The sequence below is a fragment of the Camelus ferus genome, chromosome 1, assembly GCF_009834535.1.
Source record: "Camelus ferus isolate YT-003-E chromosome 1, BCGSAC_Cfer_1.0, whole genome shotgun sequence".
Classification (NCBI taxonomy): Eukaryota; Metazoa; Chordata; class Mammalia; order Artiodactyla; family Camelidae; genus Camelus; species Camelus ferus.
Window position 1 is genome coordinate 91,900,274 of NC_045696.1, and position 26,910 is coordinate 91,927,183.

A 26,910-nucleotide genomic window follows, 5' to 3' on the forward strand; every position below is an offset into this window, starting at 1 on the left:
CAAACTATATTTAAGGATTATATTTAGTAACCAGTAATAAGTAACAAACAAACTCAAATGTATTAAGGTGTAAATTATACTTGATATAGAGAAATTCTACAAAAACATTCAAAGTTTATTTTCTGTACTTTTCTTCCAAACTAAATAAATGACGGAAAGGAATAACATACTCTAACCTTTCTGTTTTGGATTCACTGTCAGTTTTGTACTGTTCAAAATCTTGGCTAAGAGACTGTAGCTTTTCTTGAAGTCTCTTTTCACGGTCTACACTTTCTTGATAAAATTTCATCTCTTTTTCCATTGCTTTCACTTTTTCTTCCATAGCCTTAAACTCATGAAGAATTAGATAGCTGACTCCACAGTACTTACAAAACTTTTCTTCAGGGGACATCTAGAAAGTAGAACATACATTTACTTGAAATGATACTTTCAAAATTTCTAAAAAATAAAGTTCATCTGAAGATGTCATTGTAACCATGCTAATCAAATAAAATAAATGTATACTGCGCTATGTCATGGAGTAAAAATTATAACATTGCATACATCTGGATAAAATTTTAAAAACTGGCATGATATTGACTCTGACACAAAATCTTGGAATAAAAAAAGGTCTTTTGGAGTAATTACTTCTCCATGGTATCTCTACGAAAGATTTACTTTTGAAATATTTTTCCATAAAATAAAACTAAAAATGATGAAACATCTTTATAATTCTTGTTTTAAGATGAGTTTTCCATGAAGTAGGAAGAAATCACTGACCTTTCACTGCCAACTGCACTAGTGACCACAGAGATGCCTCTTGGCTTATTCAGATCTCATTTTCTTCACTTACAAAATTATGGCTTTGGATCAAATGAACAATAAGTTCTTGTTCAGTTTTAACATTTTATGATTTTTACAGAATTTAACATTCTGTCATAAAACCACAAATAGAAAAAGTACTTTGAACCTAGTCTCTATTCTCTTAATCATATAGTTCTTTTCCCCTCAGGTAGGTATAGTTATACCTATTTTACAGATAAGGAAATGAAGATTGTTGAAGTTAAATAACCAGCTGATAGGTAGAGAAGTTGGAATTAAAGTCAAGTCTATTTAAAACCAGCATCTATGCCTGTAACCATTTCTATCATATTCATCTACCATGTGTATGTCAGCTAAATCCTCTAACTTCCTTCAATAAAATCTTCATATATATTTGGCCAGATCGGGGAAATGAAAAATGGAATTTTAGCAAAGTCAAGAGAGAGGTAATTCTTTTTTCTCTCTCAAATATGTAAATATTCCTCAAGTAGCCTCTACATGTCTTGCTATTCACAAAGATAAAAGACAGCTTCATTAAATATTTGATACTGGGCACTAAAATGAAAGTAACCTTGGATTATATGAGGAATGCTTACTTTTTGTTTAAAAATGTCTTTTTTTATTGAATTATAGTTATTTACAATGTTGTGTTAGTTTCTGGTGTACATACAGCATAGTGGTTCAGTTATACATACATATACATATATTTTTTCATTATAGGTTGCAAGATATTGACTATAGTTCCCTGTGCTATATAGTAGGTCCTTGTTGTTTATATATTTTATATAGAGAGGTTTGTATCTGCTAATCCTGAACTCCTAATTTACTCCTCCCCCTACTTTCCCTTTTGGTAATCATAAATTTGTTTTCCTCGTCTGTAAGTCTTGTTTCTATTTCGTAAATAAGTTCATTTGTGTCATTTTTTTAGAATCCATATAAAAGTGATACGGTATTTGTCTTTCTCTGTCTGACTTATTTCACTTGGTATGATAATCTCTAGGTCCATCCATAGTGCTGCAAATGGTATTATTTCATTTTTTATGGCTGAGTAATAGTCCATTGTATATACATCTTCTTTATCCAATCATCTGTCAGTGGATATTTAGGTTGCTTCCATGATTGCCTATTGTAAATATTGCTGCTATGAACATTGGGGTGCATGTATCTTTTCAAATTAGAGTTCCCTCTGGATATATGTCCACGAATGGGATTGCTAGATCATAAGGTAAATCTCTTTTCAGTTTTTTAAGGAATCTCCATACTGTTTTCCTTAATGGCTGCACCAAACTACATTCCCACCAAGAATGTAGGGGGTTCCCTTTTTCCACACCCTCTCCAGCATTTATCATTTGTGAACTTTTTGATGATGGCCATTCTGACTAGTGTTAGGTGATACCTCCCATATGACGTGGTTTTGAATTTCTTCTTCATTCTAGATAATTTTCTCTGAATATGTTCCAGTATTCTATATCTGTTTCAAAGTATTATGCCCAGAATTGAATACTTCAATTGGTCTCACTAAAGCAGTATAAGAGAGGAGTCAAACTTCATTCTAATACTTCATCAATAATATCATTAGTAGTATCATCTAACGCAACCTTAGATCACAATGGTCTTTTGTATTTTTAGCAATTATATGTTGCTGTTATATACTATAACTGGCTTTTATATTAAATAAAGCTCCTATTTAAAATACACCACAGTGTAAAACCATGACTCATTATACTGAATATGCCAATCCATTCCTTCCCATCTATGTCCTCTTTTTTAGAGAAACTACCTTACATAGTCCTTGCTACTCTGTTGGTAATGTGACTAAAACACCTGCTACCCATCCACCCTAGCATAGCTGATTGGTAGATGAGGGTTGGACCTCAGTCCCAGAAGAATCAAGAGAGAAAAATGGAACCAGTGACTGTCTTATACCCAGTGGCCTTCTAATTCCTCACTTCAGTCCCTGTTGAGACCTAGCTGCCTTACTTGCCCTTTGGGATCCATGACCAATCTTCATCATCTATTCTCTTTTCTCTCCCTAAAGCTCCCTATTCCTTGCAACCAATAACCCCCTCATTCTATTATGTGAACATTTGGCTTTTCATATGCAAGTACAGAATAAGAAATATAACTGTAAATTTAAAGAAGTAAATATATATTTTTAAATTTTATATATATATATATATATATATATATATATATATATATATATATATATGTATGTTTTAGACTCAAACTTTAGTTAGTGACTTTGGTACCCAGAAAATTCTAAGCTTTGTGTCTGCCACAAAGTTGTTCCTTGTAAGTTGCTTTATCCATCTAATTAATTGATTGAAAAAGAAAAAAACGTTGAATATGACAAAGTTGAGGATAGAACTCTACAGCAGGCCCTATCTCCTTGATTGATACGAATTCATTACTCGGCACATTCCAGATACAACTCTTCAGCTGGTTACAAAACTATCCAATTATTTTTGTAATCAGCCTATATTTATTCTTACTATCTTCAGGAATATCATGACAAACTTTGTCAAATGCCTTCATAAAGTGCATATATTCTATGTCAACTACAGTTCCTGGATCTAGTGACTCTATACAGAATGCAACGGCAAGGCCTACATGGTTCTTTAAATGAACATAAAATTGGTCCACAGGTTATTGTTTTCTCTAATATATCCTCACAAATCATCCTTTAATATTATATTTTAGAATCTTGTCTGGGATTGAAATTGACCTCACTGATTGCAATTTATAGTCATTTTATACATAGCAGGGCATTTGTATGTTATCCCCTTACTCTCTACATGTTCTTAAAGATCACCAAGAGCAGCTCTGCAATCCCACTGAAAGGTACTGTCAGTCCCCAGGAATGTAATTCATCCAGGTCAAGAGACTTGAGCTAATTCAGAGCATATGAGTATTTTCTTACAATCCCTTTCCCCATCATGAGTTTTGATTCCTTCTCATCAATTTGAAAATTATATTCTTACTCCAAGATATTTTCATCCTTTACCTATTAAACAGAGTTCTTTCCCTGCTCCTGGGAAAGTGCCTTATCCCTATTCTAAAGAAAACTCTTGCTGGATGGAGTTATTTGCAGCCTGATGTACGAAACACAAATAGTATAAACTTCATAGTTGTAGAAGCTATTAGAATGTTACTCCACCACAGCAATCATGATGGTGAAAGCTGAAATAAGTGAAACGTACATTTTACAGAACAGGTCTTCTAGAAGTTCAGCAAAGAAAACCAAAAGATGACATTCATTATGATCTAGGAAACAAGACAAAGGTCCATAAGAGTATTCTCTAGACTTCACTTAGTACAACCTGAATCACTGAGTGATCTATGTTAAACAAGTACATTGAATAAAAGTTTTCAATGCTATTAGATTGTAAATAGTTTTATGCAAGTAAAACTGCAACAGGAAAACGTAGTAACACTTTCAAATTCTTTGTATCTGTGTGGGCTAATTACTTAGGACATTTCTGTGAAACTTGAGAAGATATGAAAAACTATAATTATGTTCCCAAATGAAGTAAGTAAAATTTATCTTTTTTGGTAAAATATAATTTGTGTTTCATTCTTATAACTTGGCATTATATCATCTCGTTTTGTAAGTAAAATAATGACATGCTGTCATTCTTGAGAAAAAGGCTATCATTAGTAGGATGCTTTTGCTTTTTACAAGATGCACTTTGGAGGAGGCATCAACAAATGTAGTATATTAAACAAATGCAGAGCCATTTAAAAATAAATTATAAAATAAACTTCTCAAGTGCAGTGTTTGTACTTTTAAAATTATAGTTATTTAATATAAAAGTGATGCATATTTTTTAAAAGGTTAAATTAGACTTCAGATCCTTTTCAAAGTTCCTGTCTGTGCTTCAAATGGAAAAGGCACTCAGTGACCTCCTGCTGCCCAAGTGAGGCATTTTCTGCTCCAAAAATTGTTCTTCCTTTCTTTCCCCACCCATCCCATGCTTTTTTGTACTTATATAAGGAGGAAAGAAACAGAGAAACTATTCCACTGCTGTAAAAGTGACAGTAGTATAAAATGTTAACCCTTCTAAGTTTTATATTAAAAAAGATGCCTTTACTCAAAACAATCAGGGTCTAGCTAGTGAATTTCATTCAGATTAGGAAAAAGCTTTTGAGACAGGACAATGAACCTTTTGAGTCACTAGTCACACAGACCACCTAACCATTTCATTAGGCCATCAAGACCCTTCCTCATCAATTAAGTCAACTGGCTGCACCACCAATTTAAAAATCAATTCAGTGAAAAGAATCTACTGAAAACCCCTATTCCCACATTTTCAGCAAGACGGGGTTTTTTTTTAGATATAGACAGGATTTGTTTGTTCTTAAATTTATATAAAAAGGCAAAGGAACTAGAAGAGCTAAAACAGTCTTGAAAAAGAAGAATAAAGTGGGAGGAAAATTTCACCTGATTTGAAGGCTATATTATTGCTATAGTAATTGCTATAGTATTGCTATAGTAATAAACACTATGTAGTACTGGCCAAAGGATAGATACATAGATCAATGGAATAACAACAGAGAACCCAGAAATAGGTCTACATAAATATGCCAAACTGACTTTTGGCAGAGGCGTAAAAGCAACTCAGTGAAAGAAAAATAGCCTTTTCAATTGGATATACATAGGGTAAAAAAAAAACTCAACCTAAACTCACACACTATACAAAAATTAACTTACAATGAATCATGGACTTAAATGTAAAACATAAAAATATGATTTTAGAAGAAAGAAGCCTAGGAGAAAATCTTCAGGATCTAAACTAAGCAAACAGTTCTTACACTTGATACAAAAAGCATGATCCATAAAAGGAAAAACTGATAACTTGGATTTCATTAAAATTTAAAACTTGTGCTCTGTAAAAGATCCTGTAAAGAAAATGAAATGACAAGCTACAGACTAGGGAAAAATATTTGCAAGCCATGTATCTGATAAGGACTAGTATCTAGATTATACAAAGAACTCTCAAAACAACAGTTTAAAAAAATCCGATTAGAAAATGGTCAAAAAGACATGAAGAGACATTTCACCTAAGAGGAGAGGCACCAAATAAACCCATAAAAAGATATTCAACATTAAAAAAAAAAACAGAAAAGATCAATTAAACTAAGAGCTGGTTCTTTGAAAAGATAAACAAAGTTGATAAACCTTTAGCCAGACTCATCAAGAAAAAGAGAGGGCCCAAATAAATGAAATCAGAAACGAAAGAGAACTTACAACCAACACCACAGAAATACAAAAAATCGTAAGAGAACTACTACAAACAACTATATACCAATAAAATAAACAACCTATAAGAAATGGACAAATTATTAGAAATGTACAATTTTCCAAGATGAACTAGGAAGAAATAGAAAATATGAACAGATCAATTACCAGTAATGAAATTGAATCACTTATTTTAAAACTCCCAACAAACAGAAGTTCGGGGCCAGATGGTCCCACAGGTTAATTCTACCAAACATGTAGAGAAGAGTTAACATCCATCCTCAAACTATTCCAAAAAATTGCAGAGGAAGGAATGCTTCCAAACTCATTCTACAAGGCCAGCATCACCCTGATACCAAAACCAGATAAAGATCACACTCAAAAAAAGAAATTATAGGCCAGTATCAATGATCAACATAGATACAAAAATCCTCAACAAAATACTAACAAGCTAATTTCAACAATACATTAAAAGGATCAAGCACCATGATCAAGTGGGATTTATTCCAGGGTTGCAAGGATTTTTCAGTATCTGTAAATCAGTCAATGTGATACACTCTTATTAACACACTAAAGAATGAAAACTACATGATCATCTCAATAGATACAGAAAAAGGTTTTGACAAAATTTAACATCCGTTTATGATAAAAACTCTCACCAAAGTTGTATAGAAGGAATAAACTTCAACCTAATAAAGGCCATATATGACAAGCCCACAGCTAACCTCATACTCAATGGTAAAAAGCTGAAAACATTTCCTCTAAGATCAGGAACAAGAAAAAGATGCCCACTCTCACCACTTTTATTCAACATAGTATTGGAAGCGGTGAGAGTGGGCATCTTTTTCTTGTCATAGCAATTAGACAAGAAAAAGAAATAAAAAGAATCCAAATTGGAAAGGAAGAAGTAAAATTGTCACTGTTTGCAGATGACATGATACTATATATAGAAAATCCTAAAGATGACACCAAAAAACCACTAGGGCTCTTCAATAAATTTGCAGGATACAAACTTAACATACAGAAATCTGTTTGCATTTCTACACACTAACAATAAACTATCAGAAAGAGAAATTAAGGAAACAGTCCCATTTACTAACACATCAAAAAGAATAAAACACCTACGAATAAACCTACCTAAGATGGCAAAAGACCTGTACTCAGAAAACTTTAAAATGCTGATGAAACAAACTGATGATGAAACAAACAGATGAAAATATATACTATGTTCACAGATTGAAAATACTAATATTGTTTAAATGACCATACTACCAAAGGCAATCTACAGATTCAATCAGTCCCTATCAAAATACCAATGGCATTCTTCACAGAACTAGAACAAATAATTTTAAAATTTGTATGGAAATACAAAAGACCACCAATATCCAGAGTAATATTGAGAGAGAAGAACTGAGCTGGAGGTACCATGCTCCCTGGCTTCAGATTACACCACAAAGCTACAGTAATCAAAACAATATGGTGCTGACACAAAAACAGATATATAGATCAATGGAACAGAATATAGAGCCCAGAAATAAACTCATGCACTTATGGTCAATTAATCTATGACAAAGGAGACAAGAATATACAATGGAGAAAAGACAGTCTCTTCAATATGTGGTGCAGGGGAAACTGGACAGCTATATATAAAAGAATGAAACTAGAACATTTTCTAACACCACATACAAAAATAAACTCAAAATGGATTAAAGACCTAAATTTAATACTGTAAACCATAAAACTCCTAGAAGAAAACATAGGAGAAACACTCTTTGACATAAGTCATAGCAGTATTTTTTTGGATCTGTCCCCTCAAGCAAAGGAAACAAAAGCAAAAGTAAATAAATGTGACCTAATCAAAGCTTTTGTATAGCAAAGGAAACCTTTGACAAAACAAAAAGACAACCTACTGAGTGGGAGAAAATATTTCCAAATTGTATAACTGATAAGGGTGTTAATAATCAAAAGATAAATAGCTCATATAATGCAATATCAAAAAGACAATGAATAAAACTCCAGAGAGTTACACTGAATGAAAAAAAAAACGAATCTCAAAGATTACATAGTGCATAACTCCACTAGTATAACATTCTTGAAATGACAAGATTACTGGAGACCAGATCAACAGTTGCCAGGGGTCATGAACTGGGGGTAGGGTAGTGGAGGTGTGTGAAAGAGGATGTGGATGTAAAAGGGCAACATGAGGAATCTTTGTGGTGGCAGAACCCTTAACTGTATCAATGCCAACAACCTGGTTGTCATATTGTAGTATAGCTTCACCAGATGTTACCATTGGGGGATGCTGGGGAAGGGTGCATGAGCTCTCTTGGTATCATTTCTCACAACTGCATGTGAGTCTATAATGATCTCAAAATAAAATGTTTGATTTTAAAATAATAAAATATAAAAATCTGGGACTAAAATACCAGAGATTAACCCATAATTTTTATTGGGCAATGTTAAGAAATGTTGGTTTCATACATAAATTATACATGACACACCTATGTTTATCTAAATATGCTTCCAAAGTATATTTCCCCCTATTTTTCCAGAAAAACGTCACCTTAGTAAACTCCATGACACTCTCTGGCCAGCCAGCAAAATTTTTGGACTACAAATTGACAAATGCAGAGTTTGCAAAATTCACAGTAATTAAAAAAAAACAATGATTTTTTTCCTAATGAACTTGGGTCACAATATTAAGTGAATAGTCTCTCCAAAAATTATACAGCTTCCTATTTCTTTTGTCACTAGGTTTTAAAACTGCAATTACCTAAAAACACAACACATCTACCCACACACATATCACTACTTTTCCAGGATGCTGGTGCTAATGTTTCTATGACCATGTTCTCTTTCTTTTTTCTCTACTTTAACTCAACACAAAATCTGACCCTAGCCACAGTGGCCCAAAATGACCTGGAAAATTAAGTTTATTTTTTCTGGCAATGACAAACTGTGCTTGGAAATATAAAACTGTTATTCTGAATAAATTTCAAAGTTCCAAAGTACTAAAATTACTTTACTGAAACAGGACAAAATGAGCTGTTACTGGTAGGGAAAAGGATTGTCATCCCAGAAAGAACAGTGTGCTCTCCAGCCCTTGTACTGCCACTTCTGTTTGGTAAAATAAACAACTCTGGTCTTTTTATTTTACTTTGTGTCCTGTGGTAATAAATATCTCCTGAAGCTAAAATCCTATTACAAGTGCTCATTTTGTCACCATTTAAAAAAACAAGAGATCCATTTTACTTTTGCAAAATAACACTGATTTGTTGAGGTTGTTCTGACTTCTGTGTATGTCCTCTAGCAAAAATAGCAAGAGGAAAATCATTCATTGCTCTTTTTCTCAAAAGAGGAGTTCATATGTCTCTAAAATGGGTGGACATTTGGCAGGTGAAAAGATACAGGATTATTACTTTGCTGATCTATAAGTATTGTTTTAGTTTTAAACTGAACTGTACTATCATTACAAGTACATTCTGCTTTCAGTATGCTGGATGAAAATTCTAGCTGAGAAGCCGCTTATCGGAGGTCAGAGATAGGTACAAGTCAGCTCAGTCTAGAGAGCAGATTCAGAGATATGGTCTCAGAACTTACAGAAGTAAACTGTAGAGTCTAGCAGCAGACAAAGGCGACGAGTATGGTCTTGCTGTCCAGCCCATGGGCCTGTTTTACATTTTCTACCACTTGGGGAGATGCAAGTCTGAAATGTGTTTTATGCTCGGTCAGAAATTGTGATAAAAAGCAAAAAGATCTGGGAATGGGAGTTAAAAGATTATCTTCTTCCTTCCCTAAGATTCCCTAAGAAGATGAGACCAGACGGAGATGATTTAACAATCTTTGCTTTCTAATTGGGCAATAGACTCTTTAACTAGATCTTAGTATTGTCAGCACTCTTCTCCACATTTTCCCTTTGGTGGCCATCTCCCTACATTTACTTTTTCTTGTAACTCTTTCTACTGCTACTATTTTGCTATTAATAGTACAGTGTAGTACAGCCATTTTCATTTCCTTTATCACATATCTTTCATGTAATTTATCAACCACCCCATTTCCGTATTATATAGCAAAAGCACAGAAAGAAAGAGGAAAGGCTCCCCTCACCTTCCCTTCCCTGATTTCTACACTAACCTTCCTTGCATACACACAGGAAAAAAAGGAAACAGCAGGGGCTTCTTTAGAAAGAAGAGCCAGCGTAAAAACTAACACAAAAAGCTAACAGAAGAACATGGGAAAAAAAAGTCTTTGAAAGACCAGTCACTCTGTACTGATCCACCCACCTCATGTCCTTTTTTATCCAATAAAGAAATGTTGCACAATTTTCAAGCCATTATGAAAAACAAAGATTTTTTTCTTTATCTTAATAGTGAAATGGTTCTAAACTGAAGTATTCTTATTGCTATTATAAGTTATATATCTATTTAAAATGATTCTGTATAGAATGATGTATGTAAGCTGACTAAATAGATAGATGCCTGGTCACTAGGCAATTTAACAAGTTACATTATGGACAGTAAAGAGGAATCAAATATAGGTAAGAAGTTATGGAAAACAAATAACTGACATCCTTACACCAAGCTTTAACAGGTTGTGGGATGCACGTACATGCTGCTTTATAATCAAGTACCCAAAACAGTACCTTATGCATTATAGGCACTTGATAAATATTTGTTCTATAAACGTATTTAACTTAGGTCTGAAAAACTGCAAAGCTGCACTTTACATTCTAAACATTCAGCAGGCTAAGGGCTACTTGTCCAGGGCCTTAGGCAACTGAGCTACTCCTGGCCTCCCCACCTTTCTGCACTGTATGGACAGCTGCCTGCCATCCCAGCTTTGAGAATATAACTGTATGAAATGCTTGGTTTTAACATTTTTAAATAATTTACTTATAAAGTACCTTAAAAAGAATAAAAAACATTCAACTCTCATTAAAACTTTGTTAAAATAATACATACTCTTTCATGTATTTAAAACATTTGCATTGTTAAACATTCTCTAACTTGGCCAGCTTTTTCTCACCAGTAAGATTTTGTTCCTTTGGACCAGGATGCCCTATTCCTACCTGTCTGTAGAAATCTTTGGCCTCCAAGAGCCAATTCCAGTTCTATCTCCTGCATAAAGATCCTCCTTGACCATCCTAACATTCAAGGATTCCTCTCCCCACCTTCTCCATTCTCAGAGAAGATACTATCTTATGACATGTAACTCATACACTGTCTTTTAGAGGTTTTTTTTTTTCATTTTATTATATATCTTCTTTGTGACAGATGACAGGGATCTGAGTATGGGCATTGTTTCTTGCAGACTGTTTTGTTTTGTTTATTTTAATCTCTACCACAACAGGATAGTATATGAAAGGAACTCAGGTGAGGGAAAGAGACAGGACACTCCATGTCTTCAAACACATCTAAGCACCATTTCTCAGGTAAACGTAACACAGCTGTGCTCTCTCTGTGCTTACTTTCTCTTACACCTAACTTAAAAGGTGAAATGCAATGGTTTAAAAGGTCTTTTCTGGTAATGTACCCCTCTTCCAGTTCCTGCCAGATTGCAGTTCACATAAATCTGAAGGACATGCTGTAGCAGTAAGCATCAAGTTAAATCAATGGCATGATTAATGCTATCAGGCAGCCCAAAGCAACGTGCACAAAGGGTAAAAGTGTATCTGAGAGCTGACTGCAATTTTTAATTAAAAACTACGGATTGGTGGTTAATTAAGAGTTGACTGTAGATTTACTAAAAAACCTGACTGATTAATGAACGCTAACGTTTGAGGTTTTAATTCATAATTTGTCAATCAGTTTCAAAAGGATGTTTTTAAATTATGCTGTTAACAATGTATGCATCTCCAAACTAAATATGGGGGAAATGCTTTTGCCTGAAGACAGATATGAACTAACAGAGAGTAGCATATCAACTGTGAAAAAGATCGTTAACCAGATTAAATGAGCTGCTATCTATGAAAGGGCTTAACACAGTGCCTGGTGTGTGACAAGTGATAAGAATTAAGGTGCAGTTGAAATATACCCTTGCAGAGAGACACTTAAAATTCCTGCATCATAAAAACAATCAAACAAGCAAACAAAAAATTCCTGCATCATAATAAGTTACAAACTATAATTTCTGCAGTGATCTACTACTAATTATTTGTTTCACAGTTAGAGAAAAAGGATCACTTAAAATTTTAAACAGACCCATTTATGTCAGCTTTATTTTTTTTTCTGAAAAGCTGCTATAAAAATATCTAAATAAAGTATCTGGTCATTGCTCTTTTCACAAGGGCTCCCGAAACAACTGTTCAAATATCATGCTAGAATTATGTATCTGTCTTCTTTCACAGGACATTCTTTGCACTGAACTGAATTCTACAGTTTTGACCATCACAGTTACTCCCTTTCCCTACTCCACCAATTCATTGCAGATCCCCTGGCTAAAACAAATACAAAACCTTTGAATTCATTCTGCCAGGTTTTATAATTTTTTGTTAAAATGTTCCTAATGCTGTAATAGCATAGCATCGTACCTTTTGGATTTCTTCAGGTAATGCATGCATGGGGACATGACGATCCATAACTTCCCAAAATACACTGAGGGAGCTCTGAGGTAAAATAATCAAAAGACATTGACGGCAATAGTCAGAACTGAAACAATATGAAAAAAAATTCAAATTAGAAGAGAATTCTTGGCAGTATTTGGGGATCAATGGCGATAACTGTGTCAACAGATGTTTGTTTCATCAGGTCAATGTTAAAAGGTAAAACTGGAGTAGTCTCCTTAAGTTATTAGGCTAATAAAACAGAAAAGACCTAGAGACATATAGAGACTACTGAATTAGAAATAATCATTTCTTTGGAACTTTATAGTCTAATTGTAATTTCTGTGGTGGTTTACTACTAGTTATTTGTTTTTAAAATACAGAATAAGGATCACAAAATTTTAAATACACCCATTTATTTTTTTTAAGTTCTTTTCCTGGAAAACTGCTAGAAAAAATATCTAAATCGACTATTTAGTTCAGCAGCTAAGAAAGGCAATCGTGACATGAATGCTAGTTTTAAGTTTTTAGAGTTAAAAGTTTATTTAGATTAAATATGACATGCAGGCACTGAACAGAAGAGTCATCAAAGCATGAGAAGCCAAGTGCCAATTTTACCTAAGATGAGCATTTATATAATTTTATGCAGATATTTTACTTTTAATAGATTTTCATTTTCTAATAAAACAATTCAAAACAAAATTCTATCACTGCTTTCACAAAACCACACAAGATGAATGAAGGAGCACTTTAGGCTCTTTTTTTTATCTTTCCCAAATATGGAGAAAGAATAGATAGTCCAGTTTCATGAGAGAGAGATGTTTATATTTATCTAAGGAGTGAGCAGTGAGGGGGACAGAGAGTAAGGTGATATAGGCAAAATTCTATAGCAGGAAAAAAGGCGTGAGGGCCAGGAGTTGTGGACAAGGAACAATCTAGAAGTTCGGGATAAAAATGTCTTATCCTGTACACCAGAAATAGACACAACATTGTAAACTAATTATAACTCAATTAAAAAATAAAAATAAAAAAGTCTTATCTTTCTGATGGAAGTGGAGGATTAGTGAAGGCTTCCTGAGGTTTTTTGCTTTTAGTGAAGGCTTCCTGAGGTTTTTTGCTTTTGATCAGGACAGAATTTTGACAGAGACTGGAAAGGTACTCGATCAGAGACAGCAACCCGAACCACGGCAAGGTGCCAGGGAAATTGTAGTTGACAAAAATCCTTGAGGAGGCAGTATTTTTCTTCAATTGTGCAAGTAGTGGTAGAAGAGAGGATTCTCCATCCTCTGTGTGAGCACAAAGCCTCTTGTTTTAATGAGCTGCTGTTTAAAACAAATAACTAATGAACTGTCTTCCCATGTAAATGTAGTGTGTGTGTGTGTTAAATGGAGTTAACTATGGGGGTAAAGTTAACTGACATAGCTAACATAGACCCTGGTGGCCAAGTACATAATAATCTGATGTTTGGCAGACTGTCACAGTGATGTGGCAGGAGCTCATTATTCACAGAAAGCTCACTATTCTCATTTCTGCCATTGTACAATGGGTTCACCATCAGTAAAATAAGATGACATTATCTTAAACTCTATTGGGAGCAGAATCTTCCCTAAAATTACCAACTAAATCTCCTTTTAAAATTCCATGTATAAATTTGAGAGCATGGATCTAGTGACAGTATAAACAAGGCAAACCGTTTTCATTTAGTACCGTCATTGTAAATCTATTCCAACTTTGTGGCCTAGTTACTATACTGAATGGAAAGAATTGATAGATCTGACTATTGAGGAAAAATTAAAAATAAAATATCCTGCCAATCAAGGAAATCTCTCCAGGATGCAGAAAGAAAACAATTTTATTACTGAATAAGCATTTAACTGGACTGTGATGCACAACACTGCTAATATGTTAATGAGATTACAAAGACAGAAGGAAATCTCACTCTTTATACAGCCAAGAGATACAATCCATTACATACATGTCCTCAAGATAAATGGTAACTTGTCCTCAACATAGCTTGCTATACTCTCTTTCACACTTCGTTTTAAATTCATTTGGTAACTGAAGTAGCCACCTGCGCTAGCTAATTGCATTTGCTCTAAGGAATACAAATCTCTGTGACAAAGCAGTTGGGTGACTAAAAGTAAGGCGCTTAGGCTAAACTCTCAAGGTGATATGGAGAGAGGGACCCTATCTTCTTTGATGTTTACATGTTAAAGAAACTGCTCCCAGGTCCTCCAGAGAAACATTCTGGGTCTTTAAAAGTTTTGCATACATATTAAAGGGGCAGAGGAAGCATTCACAAATAGGAGGCTTCCCAAGAAAGGGAGGGAAGAGGGTATCTTTCCCTTTAGCAAGAGGAAAATTTTTTTAATTTTTAATTTACCCTTACGTTATTTTGCGGGTTTTTTTTTTTAATCCAATGAGTCCCCTTTATTCTTTCACATTACGCACTTTCCTTTGACAAGGGGTGTGGTTATAACCTGCAGCAACCACGCAGGTATTTGTGAACCTGCTCTCTAACAGGATCACAAGGAAGATATCAAAAATACAGAAACTTCCTTGATTGTTCACTTCTGATTCCCTTCCTGACCCAAGTGTCAAGCTGGGCCATTATCTCACGTTCCGCTTTCAGGTCGTTCCCTAAAGCGCTATTCCTTTGGTGTGAATCACCCCAGATGAGGAGGGCAAGGTCACTTGAAGAGAGTGTTCACGTCCTAAGACCTTTCTGAAGGGCGAGGTGGGATTTTCCAAGTAGAAACCAAGTGCACATCCAGCCAAAACGGCTGCAAGAGTTTTGAAACCTGTCCCTATCTAACCTCGTTCCCTCAGGACCTGCCATGGGAAGAAGAGGAGGAGGAGAGTGCGGGAGTGAAACCGAGCCGCGCACTCCGGGGAAGAAAAGAGCGTCCGGACACGGGCCGCAGCGGGGGCCAGAGGCGAGGCACGGGGCCCACCCTCTGAGCGAGGCGCCACAGCGCGGCTTTCTGGCCTTCTCCCCGGGTGCCAGCACGCCTCCGCTCCGGAACTGCGCCCAGGGGAACCCGGTCATCCCGGGGCTCAAGGAAGCCATTCATTGCCTCTCACCTAGACTTCGATTCCGCCGGGTGCGAAACGGCTTTCCCGGTCTCCCAGGAGACCGTGCTGCTCGTCGACCTGACGTCAGGGCGCGATGACGTCACGGCCCACGCCGTCGCCGACGCGGAAGCGGGGCTCTTCTGCGCCGCCCCGGTCACAGGCGCCGGGCGGAAGCGGGAAAGCTGGTGGTCCGCGAAGGGGCTCGTCTTGCGCAGCATGCTGTGAGAGGGAGTCGAGGGGCGCTAAGGGCGCGAAGGGCAAGGTGGGGGAGAGCGGGCTAGAGTTATGGTGGTTGGAGGGAGACAGCCACAGTCCTGCGGCGAGTTGGAGAGACTGGGTCGGGTGAAGGCCGAAGTTCTACCTCTCACCACTGGGTCCAGGGCCCTTGTAGCGGACGCAGCAGTGGACAGTTTTTGTTCTTAAGGGAAAGAAGAGCGATGCCTATAGAGTTCACGGGTGTAAAGGGAAGCTCTGGTCGCAGTCGTTGCAGGAAGGGCAAGTTGATTGGGAAGGAAATAGTAAAATTTTCATCCTAGTCCAAAAGTAGTCAAGATGAAGAGCTGAGTTCAGAAGGTATCTTGAGACTGTAGTCCACAATTATAGAAGGCTGCCCACCTTTAGACGTGACTTACTTTTCCTTACTTAGTTCAAAACAAAGTTTATTGATGACCTACTACCCAACAAGCACTGCATAACCAGGCCGGGGTGATGCTCAGTGACTAATCAATGCAGGCAACGCATTCATAGTACGGATCTTTCCTTTTTGAGGCTTTTATAAGGTCCAAAATCAGCTCTTCCAAGAAATAAAACATTCGCGGCTTGCTAGCAAGGAAAGAGACTTACTACAATTGAATGAAGTAAGGTTAAGTAAAGACAAAGAAAATTAAAACCTGTGATTTAGAGAAGTGATCAAATGATGCAGAGAGCAGTGCTGGGACAGTAGTCAAATTGCTGATTGATAGCTATTTATTAATGAAAATGACAGCGTGGAGTACTGAACAGTTATAAATCCTTGCTCCTCAAAGCACTGAAAGTCTTAGAGATAGATGTAACCTGACCGATATTTTTGCCCCAACGCCTACCAGTGATTTTCTGTTTCCACTCTATAAAAGAGGACAGCTTTCTTCATCTGGGAAAGATAATTAGAGGATTGAAGAGAGGATTAAAGGGAGCAGAGGATAGCAGATGAAATGGTCAAGCACTGCATGTTTATGAGAAGCGCAAAGAACTGTCAGCTGTTCATCCTCAGGCTGTTTCTTTGAGGGACAGTGAAAGTAAGACTGTTATTATTTTGTAACAGTGAGGGGTTAGGTATAGAGCACAAAAAAAAAAAAAACAGTTCATCTACATCCATCAAGTGCTTTATCTGGAACAGGAATCGTACACCTGAAGCAAGATCACTCTTCTGAGGCTAGTTTGGCTATAGTATGATTATTAGCAATAATAATATTTATTGAGTACTCTGTGCATATGATAAGGAAAGGAAACTTTAAGGAAGGGAGAAGGTCCAGCTGCAAGGCTGTATTATAAATCACCGTGTGATCTGACTTCATGTGTGCTTATTCAGCTCTGCATTGGCCTTGAGAACAATTTTCCTTACACTGTAAATGTCCCTTAGACCTTTACACTGTCCAGTGTCTCTTACTGTCCAGTAAGAGAGCCACATTTGACTACTTAATTTGGTTAAAATGAAATAATTTTAATTCCATTTCTTTATTGCACTGCCCACATTTCAAGTGTTCAGTAGTCACATATTGCTACCGCATAAGACAGCACATATACAGAACATTTTCATCATTAAAGTCCTATTGAACTTTGGTAGGCCTGGTAAAAATTCAAGGGTGAAGAGAGTTGATAAATTATGAAGAACAGCCCTTGTTAAAAGGTAGCAGTGGAAACTTATTCCTGAAGACCAGAGGACAGATGAATTGTGACAGGGTGTTACAAAATAGGTTTTTTTTAAGTTAAAAAAAAAAAGTGGTAAGCCTCTCCCCAGTGTTGGTGTGTGTTTTTTCTTGGCTCTCAGTTGGTCCCAGTCTCTCCATTTATCTCTGTCCAGGTCTCTTTCCTTGTTCTTTTTGTTTTTCCACTTCTTTTCCTCACTTCATTATTGGCCATACTGGAACTGAAGTGGAGTTTAAAATATTCACATCATTGGACTTATTGAATAAAGTTTTGTTTTATCCACTTCTTAAATTTTAAATCAGCCAAGTTTCACTTTTTACTGTGACTTTTAAAAATAATCACTGATAGCCAAATTAAGTTCCTTTTAACCTCTTCTGTGACCCTTTGTTGTTTTTTTTCCCCTGTGGGTCAATGAAAGAAAAAAAAAATACTGAAAGGAAAAAATATACTCCCTAGTTCTGAGAGTAGAGTCTCTGTAAAGTGACTAAACTAGGTCTTTCCACGTGGCCTGCTGACATTTGTGTTGTAGTATTAACGTTTATGAGAACACGGTGTTTGTGCTTCTGTTTCTGTATGAATTTGAATTTACCTAAGATATTTATCCAGCAGGTCACTGTCATTCATCCCCTTCATTCTGGTAAGTAGTACTATGCCCCTCCTTTCCTCACCCCGCCACTCCCCTCCCCACATGAAAAGCATGTGGAAGAATAGGTACTTTGTCTGCAAATCTGATACAAATATCAGGAAGTCTACCCAAGATTGCTAATTTTAAAGTGAGCTCAAAAGAAAGCATGGCAAAATTAGGGTTAGCCCAACTTTATTTTTATCCTGTGAATCAGAACACAGTACAACACTATCTCCTCAAAAGCTTGAATAAAATGTTTGCAGACAGGTCTCCCAAATTAGAAGCAACAGTGGTTTCAGTGCTATTTCTGGGCTCCATCCAATGCAAGTGCAGAATTTTTAAAAAGCTAACATTTATTGGGCTCTTTTTATTTGTCAGGCATCTGATACACAATGTCTTATTTATTGAGAATCTTTCTAAATGGAACTCAATCAGATCCTACTTATTGTTTACTCTCACCCAGATGATGGAAGTGGCCAAGGGCATAGCCCTGCACATGAGCACTGAAATATGCTTGGATGGAATGTGAGTGTTAGCAGAATCACCTGGGCCTCGGTAGTGTGTTTGTTGGTTCTGCCAGCCAGCCAGTACCCACGGGGCATCAGTCCTCTCTGGATTAGTAACGTATGTAAATACCCAAAAGGTATTTAATTCTGGGACCATAACTTTGTTTTATACTTACTGTTTTCATAACCTTTCCCATACAGCTTCCAGTTGTTTTTTTTAAAGGGTCAGCTACTAGTGACTGCTTGCAACACATTTTATTCCTACCAAGGTATGGATTAGATTTTCTTTCCTAATTTTTTTTAAACTGCTAATCAATAGTTAGACTCCTTTGTAAAACTATTTTGTCTGTTTTGAACCCCATATAACTCTGGTCAAGAGGTGGCTTGAGGACAAAATACTCTTTGTGGATTTATACTCTGTATATTTTTTAATCCATCACATGTGCAGTGTAAACTTGAGTACCTAATAAAATGAAGGTCACAATGTTTAAATAGCATTTCTCTCTAGGAGTTCAAATGTTTTGTCATCTGTGCAGGAATAAATTGTGTTCTGAACTCTTTAGCCCAGCGAATATAATTACTGAACATAACTTCCAATGGGACAAGTCAGGTCTTAAAGCAATTAACATCTGCTCTCAAGTATTAAAAGTAATTCAAGCACTACAGTGAAACCTTTGATGATCATAAGTGTATTCTCTTGTGGCGTCTTCACTATTGATAAAGAGCTTTACCCAAAAATGTACTATGCACCAAATGTAATTCAATATTTGTTACATGAATATATTTATTTTTTAAATTGAGATATAACTGACATGTAACATTAGTTCCAGATATCCAATAGAATGATTCAGTATTTGTTTATATTGTAAAATAATCACCACAGTAAGTATAGTTAACATCCATCACCACATGTAGACACAAATTTTTTTCTTGTGTTGAGGGCTTTTAAGATCTACTCTTTTAGCTCTTAGATCTACTCTGTAACTTTCAAATATACAGTATGGTATTATGAACTATAGTTACCATGCTGAACATTACATCCCCAGAACTTTTTTATTTAAAATATATTCTTTAAAACTTATCATCCAATATCTAGTCTATAACATGTTAGTAAATCCAAAGACTGAAAATTGATAACTGTTTTATGCATTAAAAAAAAAATTTTTAAAGAACTTGCTTTTTAAATGAAATTATTGCTTATTTCTGAGATTTCCATGAGATTCTAATGAAGCATCTAAAAGTCTAATTCACATTTATTTTGATAAGTGATTGACAGAAGTGATTTCATTCTACCTTTTTAGAGATAAATCTCATGTTTCTGTACCTATAATTTTAGATAGCTGCAGAATTTATATGAATCAAATCAGAGCAATTTTCCTGTCATTTTATTATATCTCTATTAATAGAATACTTTAATGCCATCAAATAAGGAGTTGTGAATCATCTTAAAGATATTTCCTTATGAACTACTGATAAAAAAAATCAAACATTATTATCAGATCACATAGATGTAATTATAGTAGCCCTGATTTCCAAGGGTGTAGAGCAACTAGCAGTCTTAAACACTGCTTTTAGTGTGAAAAGTTAATATTTATTATGTTTTAAACACCTTGAAATGTTGAGAACAATTGTAGTGGACACCTGATTCCCCTTCTATCTTTTGTTCAGAAATCCTGACCCCATCACCATTCTCTCCCCCTCCACCCCTAAACACACGTGCATCAGCCCAACTCCAGAAATTAGCTCAGATGAGGTCAGTTCTGCCAGCCACTTCCCCTTACTAGGGATTTAAATTGGGAGTGGGCCTATGACCCAATTATGACCAAACAGTTTGCTGGAAGCTTCTGGGAAAGTTGTTTCTTATCAGCACATATATTTAGTGTTCATCACAGTCTTGTTTATAACGTTTAAAAATCAGAAACACCAACATGAAATAAACTGATTTATCAAACAAGAAGATGGTACAGCTGTTAAAAATGATGATGTAGTTCTTTGGTGATGAATGTCCCAATGGATTGTTCTGTGAAAAAAGCAAATTACAAGTAGTAGTATAAATTTTAAAAAATGTATTCCAAATAGCATTCTAAATATATGTTTGTTAGTTATTACTACCAATATGTATTCTATTGGGATATCAGGGTACCTCACAGACTCAACAGAATAACTGAATAACTAAGCTTCAAGAAAGCAGGAAACAGGACTGCTTTGAGAACTCTGGAACTCTAAAAAGCCATGGAATGTCTCAGTCCTTTGAGTCTACCACTCACTGAAAGTTGTTTCTGTTCTCTTTTACAGTGTCTGCACATGGTGGGGCAGTGGTGGCTGACAGTCCAGTTTTGACACCAATAGGAAGATAGGGGACTTCTGTTCCCAACCTCGTTAGAAAAATGCCAGGAAATGACTGTTTAGCACACCTTGAGTTACACACCCTTGACCAAATCACTGAAGGCAGGAGTCAGGTACACACCTCCTGACTAGTTGTTGTGACCAAGGAGTCAAGGCCACACATCATGACACCTCCCTTGCTAATTACACGTCTAGAAGACTAGAGGCAGAAGCAGAACCCAAGGAGGAGGGGCAGAAAGGAAGAATCCTAGCAGACAAAATAAACATTCCTATATATACAAGTGAGAATCTGAGTTAGGCGGGAGAACATTTCAATGTTAAACAGTGAATCTTGCTCCGTTTCCACATGTGATAAATTGAGAGGTGAACATGTGTATTCTGAAAGAGCTTCCTGGGAGTTTATGGTAGGTGTCATAACTGGAGAGAATCCCCTCTGTAATGGTGTGTTATTTTTACAACAAAATGTATGTGTGTGTGTGTGTGTGTGTGTCTAACTAAGCACTGTAAGCCCAACGGCAATAATAATAGGGAAATAAATAGAAGCAGTGATCCACCAAATCAAAACATTATTTATTTAAATAAATAAAATAAGCTAATGTGAAATTTCGAGAGCTTTCAGTCAACTGGAGTAGTTTTGCTTGTTAAACTGTCCTAGTGTGGATATTTTTGTTTTGCCCTCCAAACTTCATTTATCACCAAATCTACAAACATTTGAATCATATAAATAGATAATGAAATAAATACTTATTCACATGATTTTGAGAAGCAACTTGGTTCATGGCGTCCTATAAAGCCAGTTAGTTTTGTTTTGTTTTTTTAAACGTCCTTGGGACTCGACTCGCCATATAAAAGAGATCTTTCCAGTTAGTATGTCAAAGAAACCAGGCACCTCTTCTTTTAAAATAAAACATTAGACAGAACGCTCCTAGCAGGAGTGTAAGTTTGCACAGCATCACGACTCTGTTACTAAGCTTTGTGTAGAGTGGGCAAAACTTGCGTCGCAAAGCCGCCGTCCTTGCTCTGGTTCCTTCCTGTGGAAGCATGTCACACGAACTGCACCTGTGTGCTGTTCCTCTTAATTTAAAGCTTTCCTTGGAAAGCTTCCCCAGAACGACTGCTTATTGACAGAGCGCCTCTGGTTCCCAGTTCGTTTAATACATCCTGTCTGAGCGGGTTTTATTACCGAATGTTACCCACGTCCCGATAACAAGGAGACGGCGTGTCCTCCCCGGTGAACTCACTCCCTGTCCCAGAAATACAGCGTGACTCCCCTCCCCGCTGCGGTTGTAAAAGTGGAAACCGGGCGCCGCCCTCCAGCACCTGCGCTGCTGCCCGGCGGCGGCGGCGGCGGCGGCGGTGGGCCAGGAAGGCAGGGCTGTCCGGGGCACGAAGTGCGTGCGGCCTCCGGGCGGCGGGTCACGCAACCCCGCGGCCCCGCCCCCGCCTCCTGCTCTCGCCGCTTCCGCACTCACTCGCGCTTCCTGGCGAGCCCGGAGCCCGCCTCGCGTGCAGACACGGCCGCCTAATCCCTCGAGGAATCCTGATTCCGCCCGACCCCCGCTGACTTGAGCCCGAGCGGCCGATGCCCTCATTTTAACACCGGAAAGTGCCCAGCACCGCTGCTGTAAAGTAAACAGCTCGGGCGGCGGGACGAGGGCTGAGCGGAGCGGGCAAGGGATCAGTCTCGCCCTGCGGACCCCTCTCGGCTTCCAGAGCAGCCCCTGAGCTTGCTCGCCGCCTGCCGTTATCAGGTCGCTCCTTCGGGAGCCACAGCTGCGTAGCGTCCTCGCGCCCTCCGGGGTTTGCGCGGAACGGGGCGCGGGCGACCCGCCCCGGGACAGGGACACCAGGAAGGGAGTCCCAAGCCCCCACCACAGCCCCGCCTGCCGGGAACCGGGCGCGCACCGACCCTCAGGGGCGCACGGAAGGCGAATGGCGTTGCCCGGCGACTGACCCCGGCCACTCGGCGCCTTCCCCAGAACTCCGATGCGGGGGTGGCAGCTGTGCGTCAGGGGGCGGCGAGGGGCAGGGTCCGCCGAGGCTGAAAAGAGCGAAGACCACCGCCTGGGAGGTCAGGTTATTTGCTGACGTCCGGGGGGCCGTCTTTCTGCAGCCTGAGAACACCCGGTGGTGTGGTGATAAGCAGACTGGGCTTTCTGCGCGGCGGGCCTCGGAGGGGCAGCGGGGCGCGTCCGCACGAAGGCTCCGGGATGGGCGCGCCCGCGGCCCCGGCGCCTCTCACGCTATGCCGCGTGCAGCCCAGGCAGCGCGTGTCGTGACGAGAGACGATGAGATCAGTCAGTTACCACAGCGTCGGGGCTGGGAAGTGCAGCCTGTCACGCAGCCCGGCCTCGGCCGCACGCCCGCTCTGCCCGGTGGCCTTGGCCGCGCCGGCTCCGGCTCCGGCTTCGGCAGAGGGAGCTGGGGGTGAATCAGCCCCTTCCACGGGGTGAAGAGCCCGAGAGGAAAACCGTACAAAATGCAACGTGCGCAGTTAGGGGGCTGGATTGGATGAACAAACCGGTTTGCGAGCAGCACACTGAAAATGACCTCTGTGAATCAATGTCTTATACTGTGCCCAGTAGGTAACAGAAAACCACTATAACACACCGAACTCAAATGTCGTTAAAATGTGCCTTTAATTTGTTCATATTACTTTGTTTAACGGGCAGTGCACACGGCTTGCATATGCGTGCATGAGATTTAATTTATACATTCAAGTCTGGGGGCATGGTTTGGCAAGAGGAATAATTGTGAGTTCAGTAAAGAAAGTCAGGGTACAAACAGTGTGATTACTTAAAAGGACTAATGAAGTGGAAAAAAAATTCAGACCATAACACGAGGAAGCCATTACATTCATCTTTTCATGGTCTTGAACATCTTGTACCAACTCAACTATAATACACAGCGGAAACTTCTAATTAGACACAGAAAACGCAAGTATTTAGCTGTACCAGGCAAACACTAAAAAAAAAAAAAAAAGTCTTATGTATAGACACATGATTAACATCCACAACATGAGAGAGAAGTATATCTTTAAAATTGTTTGTGTTTCAGTCATTTCCTTAATATCCATGTGACTCACTGGTAGGTATACCACTATGAAACATTAGGATTAATCACCATGGGAAGAAAAATTTCTGCTATGAATTTTAAGTATTATGAGAAAAAAATTTTAACAGATTATAATGTTCATCTGATGCAAGTTCAGTAAGGAAATACGGTCTTGAGCCTAACTGCATCAAATGAATGTTTTGAAAGAAGGAATGAATGAGTGAATGAATGAATTTGTAGGCAGTACTCCCTGATGGTTTAAGCTGTGAACTGAAGTGTCATGAGTGAGTCATGCAGCCCTGCCACTGACTCACGTGTGATCCTGGTATGATGGATATAATGCTCACAGCATACCTACTTCGGAGGTGTGGGGAGGACTATTGGTTACTCACCAAAGGTGCTTTGAGATCTTTGGAGGAAGATGATACGTTCAAATATTATAATATACTACTATTATGGCAACCCAGATATAAAATTACAAAAGTATAACATAATGTTTAAATACAACTGTGCCACCAAGTTTTTTTTCATTTGTACTTAGTCTACTAAGTACTGAACTGTAGTGTGGGAGGCTGCATCCTTACATAAAATATTTGGCTTACAGACATTTCATTGTCGGTTGACAAATAGTTCATGATGTGCAGTGGAAGTTTTAAATAATTGGTATTAGAGTATTTGTGGTGATGGTATTTTATAAGAGAGCTGAGACCTCCGGCCTATGAAGTGCTTAGGAGAAAACTCATTTTTGGTGACTTTCTAATTTGATCTGTGGAATCTTGAAAGCAGGAGACCTTCTTGGTGTAATTTCCTGTTGCTCAGTGACTGAAAGTCTAGGATTAGAGATTTAGTCAACATACTAAGGGGCCTACTGTGTGTCAGGCATTGTTCTAGGTGTTTGGGATAGAGCAGTGGAAAGACAAAACTGACTGATTACTTAATGTTTAAATGTTTTGGGCCTCTATTTAAATGCAGATCACCTTAGGAATAGTAATATGGTATATTCATCTTTGTGTGAATATAACACCTGCTCCTCGTCTCAGCTCTTAGAAGAGATTCCCTGAGAGGGAAAGGAAGTCACCAGAGTGGTAAGTGGCTTTAACTTGACTCACAAGGCAGATACCATACTTAATCAGTCTCTTCTATTTAGAAAATCTTAAGGCAGAACCACCCAATACTGCCCGTTTTCCGTTATTCTCCACATCAACATTGCCCTCATCTTTCTTAATGCCCTCTGCCATCATTGTCAGGCTCTGCATACCCTTTCTGCCCAGGCACCTACACCTGTGCAGTTTGTTGATTGAATAATGGTGCCTGGCAGAGGAGGTGGGTAGGCTTTGAACTCCAGCCCCTACCTCCACCTGCTAAGATAATATACTATCCACCTAAGGAAGGGGTGTCTTTTTTTTAAATTTGAATGAAGCACCATAGAATGCAGTGGCTGAAGGAGAAATGAGCTAACCCCTATCAGCACCCAAGATGTCCAGTTAATATCCAGATTGATGAAGACTAGCTGATGCTGTGTGAAATGTTCTGCAGCAAAAGGGAAACTCTGCTGGAGCAACAACCTGCCTTTTCCATTTTAGCAAACTGGAAGAACTGTCAACTCACTACAGGTTGCCTCAGGATTGCATTGCAACTAGAGAATGTGATACTGTCAGACAACATGGCTCAACCTTTTGGCTGAGCTCATTTGTAGGGTTTGATATTAGATGATTTGATATAGGATCTATGTCCTACTGAACCCTGGGGACAGTCTTGGTTGGTATGAAAGCCTTTTCCTTTTCCCATTGCTAACTTCTCTGTGGTCTGTTGACATTTAAATCGTATTGGGAACAATGAGTGGTAGAGACTGCAGTCAAGATGTAGTGACCTGATTAGTCCAAACTCCTGCAGGGAAGACGTGCAAATAGATAAGCCCCAACAGGACCTGAAGAACCATGTGCTTTTGAAATCCTGGGTGGATGAGCCCCACCCTGCCTACACCTTAAATCTCCTGGTGCTTTGAAGGTATAATTATTGCCCAGCAACTCCTGGGACAGAGTTAATTAGATCTTTGTATGATTTAATTATAAGAAAATGAGAGTTTAAATGTAACTTACTAAAATGTGCAAATGTATGCATAATATAAATATATTTTTTAAACTTGGAATTAATTTCATTGAAGAGCATAAAAATGATCCATCTGCATTAACATCTTTTAAAATATAGTCTCTTTCTAATAATAGTTAAGCAGATAGTTTTGTAGCTTAACATACAGCCTAAAGTGAATGAGGTATATGAAGGAATATGATTACTCAGCACTACATAATTTATCAGCTTTCTTATCAAGTAAAGATTCCTGTGTTATTTCTTAATTATTATTATTATTATTATTTATAAAATTCTTTAGCAAGTATTGCTTTCAATTTTATGTAGTTTCAAAGTAGGGAAACAAAGAGATTAAGTAATATATTCCATAAGCCTTATAGCTACCAAAGATAAGAATTAAAGCAATTGTGGAACTTTACACATAGAAGACACCTGGTAAATATAGTTTATTCCTGTAGACTGATTAACATAATTCCCTACCTCAGACAATAAATGTAGCATGCAATAGATTGTTTCCTGTTTGATGACAGAGACTGCTTCTTGTTGATATTTGCATTGCTAGTGCCACCCAACAGTGACGACTGAATGAATCAATTAATGAATGAGAGAGAAAACCCTAAGAACTTTAACGTCCAAGCACTTCAGTCTAATCCCTCGGCCCTTCCAGCTTCTCTCTTGCTCAGTGCCTTCCTAGATTATTGATGCCTTACGTGAGCAATCAGGAAAA

At 37.9% G+C, this 26,910-nt stretch overlaps 2 protein-coding genes across 3 annotated transcripts in view; one reads left to right on the top strand and one right to left on the bottom strand.

Moving 5' to 3' along the window:
* The window catches only part of LEKR1 (leucine, glutamate and lysine rich 1), a 200,489-nt gene extending 184,450 nt beyond the window's left edge, over positions 1 to 16,039 (bottom strand). The window contains exons 1-3 of one of the 2 annotated variants that reach the window (XM_014562369.2): positions 15,669 to 16,039; positions 12,573 to 12,690; positions 177 to 391 (exon numbers count right to left, since the gene is read on the bottom strand). In XM_014562369.2, coding sequence (XP_014417855.2) covers positions 177 to 391; positions 12,573 to 12,690; positions 15,669 to 15,877 — 542 coding nt within the window. In that variant the 5' untranslated portion in view covers positions 15,878 to 16,039. The remainder of the gene's footprint in view (positions 1 to 176; positions 392 to 12,572; positions 12,691 to 15,668) is intronic. The other variant, XM_032485637.1, reaches the window with a different exon arrangement.
* Positions 16,040 to 21,818: 5,779 nt separating this feature from the next.
* On the top strand, positions 21,819 to 25,180 carry LOC116664823 (translation initiation factor IF-2-like). Its single transcript, XM_032483501.1, has 4 exons — positions 21,819 to 21,837; positions 22,335 to 22,547; positions 22,679 to 23,662; positions 25,068 to 25,180. The coding sequence occupies exons 1-3, from the start codon at positions 21,819 to 21,821 to the stop codon at positions 23,470 to 23,472; spliced, it is 1,026 nt and encodes a 341-aa protein (XP_032339392.1). The 3' UTR covers positions 23,473 to 23,662; positions 25,068 to 25,180.
* Positions 25,181 to 26,910: the final 1,730 nt, after the last annotated feature.

Coding starts and splice junctions, on each gene's coding strand:
- LOC116664823 (XM_032483501.1), top strand. Junction 22,548..22,678: donor GAGCCCGGAGCCCGCCTCGC/GTGCAGACACGG, acceptor TAAAGTAAACAG/CTCGGGCGGCGGGACGAGGG.